The sequence below is a fragment of the Hippopotamus amphibius genome, chromosome 5 (assembly GCF_030028045.1).
Source record: "Hippopotamus amphibius kiboko isolate mHipAmp2 chromosome 5, mHipAmp2.hap2, whole genome shotgun sequence".
NCBI lineage: Eukaryota > Metazoa > Chordata > Mammalia > Artiodactyla > Hippopotamidae > Hippopotamus > Hippopotamus amphibius.
The window spans coordinates 139,448,491-139,457,019 of NC_080190.1; the positions used below are offsets into that span (position 1 = coordinate 139,448,491).

The following is an 8,529-nucleotide window of genomic DNA, read 5'->3' on the forward strand; positions in this document are numbered from 1 at the left end:
AAATTCAGGTGATTGGACAAAGTGCTAGTTGCCTTGGGACAAAGAGAAGTGTTCTATTAATAAAGTCACATAGCCATCGGGGACATGGCCATGCCCTTTAGCAGGCCAGAACCAGCCCCATGGCCCCCTGCTCACCTCAAACAGTCATGTGGGGACATGGTCACACCCTCCAGCAGGTGGGCAGCCACGCAGTGCCTCCCCTGGCTGCACAGGAAGCCTACTGTGCAATCCAGTGGCCCACAGCTACCACACTAGGCTTCACAGGCAACCAGGCCAGGGGCCAGTCTGCCTACCAGTGAACCAAAGTAGTCAGCCCTTACACAACATAAGGGCACACACAGCCCATGGGGGGCACCCCAGAGCATATAGCTCTAGTGACCAGAGAGAAGTGTGCTGCTGGGCCCCATAGGACATCTCGTACATAAGCCCACTTCTCCAAGATCTGGAAACATAACTGACTTACCTAATACCTAGAAATGAACACAGAGAATTGGGCAAAATCAGGAGACAAAAAAAATATTTTCCAAACAATGAAATAAGACAAAATCTCAGAAAATGAACTAAATAAAGTAGAAATAAGCAATTTACCCAATAAAGAGTTCAAGGTAATTATTTTAAAGATGCTCACTGAACTTGGGAGAAGAATAGATGAACACAGCAAGAATTTCAACAAAAGTTAGAAAATATGAAGAACCAAACTTAAGAATACAATAACTGAAATTTTAGGCCAGTGGGTGAGTTTTTGCCGGGACAACGCGTATAATCCGCAGCCATCCGTTTACGGGCACGTTGTGTCTCGACCCCGGCGGCCCCGATACTGTTCCGGCGGCCGAGTAGCAGCCGGGCAGGGGAGCCAGGATGCCAAAATGAAGTTCAATCCCTTTGTGACTTCTGACCGAAGCAAGAACCGGAAAAGACATTTCAATGCGCCTTCCCACATTCTCAGGAAGATTATGTCTTCCCCTCTTTCGAAAGAGCTGAGACAGAAGTACAACGTCCGATCCATGCCCATCCGAAAGGATGATGAAGTTCAGGTTGTACGAGGGCACTACAAAGGGCAGCAAATTGGCAAAGTAGTCCAGGTTTACAGGAAAAAATATGTCATCTACATTGAACGAGTGCAGCGGGAGAAGGCTAATGGCACGACTGTCCATGTGGGCATTCACCCCAGCAAGGTAGTCATCACCAGGCTAAAACTGGACAAAGACCGCAAAAAGATCCTCGAACATAAAGCCAAATCTCGCCAAGTAGGAAAGGAGAAGGGCAAATATAAGGAAGAAACAATTGAGAAGATGCAGGAATAAAGTAATCGTGTATACAACTTTCATTAAAAACTGTTAAAATGAAAAAAAAAAAAAAATAACTGAAATTTTAAAATACCCTAGAAGGAATCAACAGTAGATTAGATGATACAGAGGAATGGATCAGCAACCCAGAAGACAGAGTAGTAGAAATCACTCAAGCTGAACAGAGAAAAGAAAAAAACAATTTTTAAAAATGGGGATACTTTAAGAGACCTCTGGGACAACATCACATATACTAAAATTCACATTACAGAGGTCCCAGAAGGAAAAGAGAGAGAGAAGGGGACAGAAGAAATAATAGCTGAAAACATCCCTACCCTGGGGAATGAAACAGACATCCAGGTCCAGGAAGCACAGACAGTCCCAAACAAGATGAACCCAAAGAGGTCCATACAAAAACACATTAAATTAAAATGTCAAAAATTAAAGACAAAGAATCTTAAACACAGCAAGAGAAAACCTACTACTTTTATACAAGAGAACTCCCATAAGACTATCAGCTGACTTTTCAGCAGAAACTTTGGAGGCCAGAAGAGAGTGCACAACATATTCAAAGTAATGAAAGGGAAAAAAGTTACAACAAAAAATACTTTACCTAGCATGTTTATCATTTAGGTTTGAGGAAGAGATAAAGACTTTTAGAGACAAATGATGCTAAAAGAGTTCAGCATTACTAACCTGGCATTACAAGAAATGTTAAAGGGACTTCGCAAAGTGGGAAAGAAAAGGCCACAACTAGAAATATGAAAGTTATGAAAGGAAAATCTCACTGGTAACGGCAAACATACAATAAAGGTAATAATCACTTATAAAGCTAGTAGGAAGGTAAAAAGAAAAAAGTAGTAAAATGACCTATAATTGCAATAAGTATTAAAGGGATACATAAACCAAAAAGATGTAAAATATGATGCAAAAACACTAAATGTGGGGCTAGAGGAGTAAAATGTATGGCTGTTAGAACACATTCAAACTTAAGAGATCATCAGCTTAAAATAATTTCTTATACATAGGTTGTTATGTATGAACCTCATGGTAACCACAAACTAAAAATCTAAAATAGATACACACCAGAGAGCACGAGAATCACAACTAACTGCTTGGACAATCATCAATGGGAGGACACTGGAACTCACCAACGGGGATGCCTCACACCCAAAGACAAAGGAGAAGCCACAATGAGATGGTAGGAGGGGCGCAATCACAATAAAATCAAATCCCATAACTGCTGGGTGGGCGACTCACAAACTGGAGAACAATTATACCACAGAAGTTCACCCACTAGAACGAAGTTTCTAAGTCCCACGTCAGGCTTCCCATCCTGGGGGTCCAGCAATGGGAGGAGGAATCCTCAGAGAATCAGACTTTGAAGGCTAGCAGGATTTGATTAGAGGACTTCAACAGGACTGGGGGAAACAGAGACTCCACTCTTGGTGGGCACACACAAAATAGTGTGTGCACCAGGACCTGGGGGAAGGAACAGTGACCCCATAGGAGACTGAACTAGACCTACTTGCTGGTGTTGGAGGATCTCCTGCAGAGGTGGGAGGTGGCTGTGGCTCACCACAGGAACAAGGACATGGGCAGCAGAAGTTCTGGGAAGTACTGGGAAGTTCTGGGAAGTAGGCGTGAGCCCTCCCAGAGACCACCATTACCCCCATCAAACAGCCTGTAGGCTCCAGTGCTAGGTTGCCTCAGGCCAAACAACAAACAGGGAAGGAACTCAGCACCACCCATCAGCAGACAAGTGGATTAAAGTTTTACTGAGCTCTGCCCACCAGAGCAACACCCAGCTACTTACCACAAGTCCCTCCCATCAGAAAGCCTGCACAAGCCTCTTAGATAGCCTCATCCACCAGAGCGCAGACAGCAGAAGCAAGAGCTACATTCCTGAAGCCTGCAGAATGAAAACCACAATCACAGAAAGATAGATGAAATGAAAAGGCAAAGGACTACATATGAGATGAAGGAACAGATAAACCCCAGAAAAATAACTAAGATGGAGAAGATGAAAGAAATGTTTAACAAAGACCTAGAAGAATTAAAGAACAAACAAACAGAGATGAACAATACAATAACTATGAAAAATACACTAGAAGGAATCAATAGCAGAATAACTGAGGCAGAAGAATGGATAAGTGACCTGGAAGACAGAATGGTGGAAATCACTGCCACAGAACAGAAAAAAGAATGAAGAGAAACATTAAACACATCAACATTTGCATTATAAGGGTCCCAGCAGGAGAAGGGAGAGAGAAAGGACCCAAGAAAATATTTGAAGAGATTACAGTTGAAAACTTCCCTAACATGGGAAGGGAAATAGCTACCCAAATCCAGGAAGTGCAGAGAATTCCAGGCAGGATAAACCCAAGGAGAAACATGCCAAGACACATAGTAATCAAATTGACAAAAAATTAAAGACAAAGAAAAAATTATTAAAAGCAACAAGGGAAAAATGACAAATAACATACAAGGGAACTCCCATAAGGACAAAAGCTGATCTCTCAGCAGAAACTGCAAGCCAGAAGGGAATGTTAGGATATATTTAAAGTTATGAAAGGGAAGAATCTACAATCAAGAATACGCTATCCAGCAAGGATCTCATTCAGATTTGATGGAAAAATCAAAAGCTTTACTGACAAGCAAAAGCTAAGAGAATTCAGCACCACCAAACCAGCTCTACAACAAATACTAAAGGAACTTCTCTAAGTGCGAAACACAAGAGCAGAAAAAGACCTACAAAAACAAACACGAAACAATTAAGAAAATGGTAATAGGAACATACATATTGATAATTACCTTAAGTGTAAATGGATTAAATGCTCCAACCAAAAGACACAGACTGGCTGAATGGATACAAAACCAAGACTTGTATATATGCTGTCTACAAGAGACCCATATACAGGGTCATACCTAGGGACACATACAGACTGAAAATGAGGGGGGTGGAAAAAAAAATCCCATGCAAATGGAAACCAAAAGAAAGCTGCAGTAGCAATACTCATATCAGACAAAACAGACTTTAAAATAAAGACTATTACAAGAGAGAAGGAAGGACACTACATGATGATCAAGGGATCAATCCAAGAAGAAGATATAACAATTGTAAACATTTATGCACCTCAATACATAAGGCAAATACAGCCATAAAAGGGGAAATTGACAGTAACACAATAGGGGACTTTGGGTAACACCCCACTTACACTATTGGGCAGATCATCCAAAAAGAAAATAAATAAGGAAACACAAGCTTCAAATGATGCATTAGACAAGATGGACTTAATATTTATAGGGCATTCCACCCAAAACCAACAGAATACTCTTTCTTCTCAAGTGCACATGAAATACTCTCTAGAATAGATCACATCTTGGGTCACAAATCAAGCCTCGGTGAATTTAAGAAACTTGAAATCATATCAAGCATCTTTTCTGACCACAATGCTATGAGATTAGAAATCAATTACATGAAAAAAATTTTAAAAAAACCAAACACATGGAGGCTAAAGAATACACTACTAAATAACCACTGAAGAAATCAAAGAGGAAATCAAAAATACCTAGTGACAAATGAGAATGAAAATATGATGATCCAAATCCTATGGGATGTAGCAAAAGCAGTTCTAAGAGGGAAGTTTATAGCAATACAATCCTACCTCAAGAAGCAAGAAAAATCCCAAATAAACAATCTAACCTCACACCTAAAGGAATTAGAGAAAGAAGAACAAACAAAACCCAAAGTTAGTAGAAGGAAAGAAATCATAAAGATCCGAACAGAAATAAATGAGATAGAAACAAAGAAAACAATAGCAAAGATCAATAAAACTAAAAGCTGGTTCTTTGAGAAGATAAAAATTGATAAACCTTTAGCCAGACTCATCAAGAAAAAGAGGCAGAGGACTCAAATGAATAAAATTAGAAACGAAACAGGAGAAGATACAATGGACACCACAGAAATAAAAAGCAATGTAAGAGACTACTACCAGCAACTATATGCTAATAAAATGGACAACCTGGAAGAAATGCACAAATTCTTTAAAAAGTAGAACTTTCCAAGACTGAATTGGGAAGAAATAGAAAATATGAACAGATCAATCACAAGTAATGAAATTGAAAGTGTGATTAAGAATCTTCCAACAAACAAAAGTCCACGACCAGATGGATTCACAGGTGAATTTTATCAAACATTTAGAGAAGATCTAACACCCATCCTTCTGAAACTCTTCCAAAAAAATGCAGAGGAAGGAACACTCCCAAACTCATTCTACAAGGCCACCATCATCCTGATACCAAAACTAGACAAAGATACTACAAAAAAAGAAAATTACAGACCAACATCACTGATGAATTTAGACGCAAAAGTCTTAAACAAAATGCTAGCAAACAGAATCCAACAACACATTAAAAGGATCAAAAACTGTGATCAAGTGGGCTTTATCCCAGAGACACAAGGATTCTTCATTATACACAAATCATTCAATGTAATACACCATATTAACAAGTTGAAGGATAAAAACTACATGATCATCTCAATAGATGCAGAAAAAGCTTTTGACAAAATTCAACACTCATTTATGATAAAAACTCTGCAGAAAATGGGCATAGAGGGAACCTACCTCAACACAATAAAGGCCATATATGACAAACCCACAACAAACATTCTCAATGGTGAAAAACTGAAAGCATTTCCTCTAAGATCAGGAACAAGACAAGGATGTCCACTCTAGCCACTATTATTCAACATAGTTTTGGAAGTCCCAGCCACGGCAATCAGAGAAGAAAAAGAAATAAAAGGAATCCAAACTGGAAAAGAAAAATTAAAACTGTTACTGTTTGCAGATGACATGATACTTTACATAGAAAATCCTAAAGATGCCACCAAAAAAATACTAGAGCTATCAATGAATTTGGTAAAGTTGCAGGACACAAAATTAATACACAGAAATCTCTTGCATTCCTATATACTGACAATGAAAGATCAGAAAGAGAAATTAAGGAAACAATCCCATTAACCATTCTTTGCAACAAAAAGAATAAAATACCTAGGAATAAACCTAACTAAGGAGATAAAAGACCTGTACTCAGAAAACTATAAGACACTGATGAAAGAAATCAAAGATGACACAAACAGATGGAGAGATATACCATGTTCTTGGATTGGAAGAATCAACATTGTGAAAATGACTATACTACCCAAAGCAATCTACAGAGCCAATGCAATCCCTATCAAATTACCAATGGCATTTTTTACAGAACTAGAACAAAAAATTCCCAAAATTTGTATGGAGACACAAAAGACCCCAAATAGCCAAAGCAATCTCAAGAAAAAAAAAAAAAAAATGGAGCTGGGGGAATCAGACACCCTGACTTTAGACTATACTACAAAGCTACAGTTATCAAAACAATATAGTACTAACACAGAAACAGAAATATAGACCGATGGAACAGGACAGAAAGCCCAGAGATAAACCCATGCACCTATAGTCAACTAATCTATGACAAAGGAGGCAAGGATCTACAATGGAGAAAAGACAGTCTCTTCAAGAAGTGGTGCTGGTAAAACTGGACAGCTACATGTAAGAGACTGAAATTAGAACACTCCCTAACAGCATACACAAAAATAAACTCTAAATGGATTAAAGACCTAAATGTAAGACTGGACACTATAAAACTCTTAGAGGAAAACATAGGAAGAACTCTTTGACATAAATTACACCAAGATCTTTTTTTCACTCACCTCCTAGAGTAATGGAAATAAGAACAAAAATAAATAAATGGGACCTAATGAAACTTAAAAGTTTTTGCACAGCAAAGAAAACTATAAACAAGATGAAAAGACAATCTTCATAATGGGAGAAAATATTTGCAAATGAAACAATGGACAAAGGATTAATCTCCAAAATATATAAACAGCTCATCCAGCTCAATATCAAAAAACAAACAACCCGAGTGGTTAACGTCAGGCTGAAAGACGGTGAGCAGTTGTGCTGAAGGCTGTTATGATTTTGTGAAAGTGCGCTGGACCAGGTATTAAGAGAATTGGGTTCCAGACCATATACTCTCTTGAAAGCCGGACGCCCTTGAGTAAATCATTGAACTCTCTGGGATTCATTTTCCTCATAAATAAACGTGTAAGGAAAACAGTCACCATTTTCATGGCAGGGATTTTGCGCTCAATAGTTCAGAGGCCCCCAGGCAGACTACAAATGGTGACAAAAGGTGTGGAGCCTCTTATTTGTACAGATTGGATTCGTCACAAATTTACGAAGTCAAGAATTCCAGAGGAAGTTTTTCAGGCTTCACTTGAAGATCATGAAAAATATGGTGGGGACCCAGAGCAACCTCATAAACTGCATATTGTTACCAGAATAAAAAGCACAAAAAGACGTCCATATTGGGAGAAAGATACAATAAAGATGCTTGGGTTACAAAAAGCACACACTCCTCAAGTTCATAAGAACATCCCTTCAGTGAATGCAAAACTGAAAGTGGTTAAACATTTGATAAGAATCAAGCCCCTAAAGCTGCCACAAGGTCTCCCAACAGAGGAGAACATGTCCAACACGTGCCTCAAGAGCACTGGAGAGCTGGTGGTGGGGTGGCTTCAGAACCCCACAGACCAGGAAGCGAAGAAGTCCTGATCGCCTCACAGATGCAGAGTAAAAAGTGCAAGTCATTTCTATTTAAAGGGTGAGAAAGTGTTCTCATTAAAATATGTTTTAAATTCTAAAAAAAAAAAAAAAAAAACAAACAACCCAATCAAAAAATGGGTAGAATACCTAAATAGACATTTTTCCAAAAAAGACAAACAGATGGACAAAAAACACATGAAAAGCTGCTCAACATCACTAATTATTAGAGAAATACAAATCAAAACTACAATGAGGTATCACCTCACACTGGTTAGAGTGGGCATCATCAGAAAATCTACAAACAGTAAATGCTGGAGAGGGTGTGGAGAAAAGGGAACCCTCTTGCACTGTTGGTGGGAATGTAAATTGATACAGCTACTATGGAGAACAGTATGGAGGTTCCTTAAAAAACTAAAAATGGAATTACCATATGACCCAGCAATCCCACTACTGGGCATATACCCAGAGAAAACCATAATTCAAAAAGACACATGCACTCCAATGTTCATTGCAGCACTATTTACAATAGCCAGGACATGGAAACAACCTAAATGTCCATCAACAGATGAATGGATAAAGAAGATATGGTACATATATAC

At 38.8% G+C, this 8,529-nt stretch overlaps 2 protein-coding genes across 2 annotated transcripts; both read left to right on the forward strand.

The window, feature by feature from the left end:
- The first annotated feature begins 841 nt into the window (after nt 1-841).
- LOC130853573 (60S ribosomal protein L26-like) lies at nt 842-1,360 on the forward strand. Its single transcript, XM_057735680.1, has one exon. It carries the CDS (start codon nt 867-869, stop codon nt 1,302-1,304), a length of 438 nt encoding a protein of 145 aa, XP_057591663.1. The 5' UTR covers nt 842-866; the 3' UTR covers nt 1,305-1,360.
- Nucleotides 1,361-7,420: 6,060 nt separating this feature from the next.
- On the forward strand, nt 7,421-8,022 carry LOC130853856 (39S ribosomal protein L30, mitochondrial). The gene has a single exon (XM_057736262.1). It carries the CDS (start codon nt 7,454-7,456, stop codon nt 7,937-7,939), a length of 486 nt encoding a protein of 161 aa, XP_057592245.1. The 5' UTR covers nt 7,421-7,453; the 3' UTR covers nt 7,940-8,022.
- The last annotated feature ends 507 nt before the right edge of the window (nt 8,023-8,529 follow it).

Bases quoted from the DNA above. Each gene is read 5' to 3' on its own strand.
- LOC130853573 (XM_057735680.1), top strand. From the start codon at position 867: ATGAAGTTCAATCCCTTTGTGACTTCTGACCGAAGCAAGAACCGGAAA.
- LOC130853856 (XM_057736262.1), top strand. From the start codon at position 7,454: ATGGCAGGGATTTTGCGCTCAATAGTTCAGAGGCCCCCAGGCAGACTA.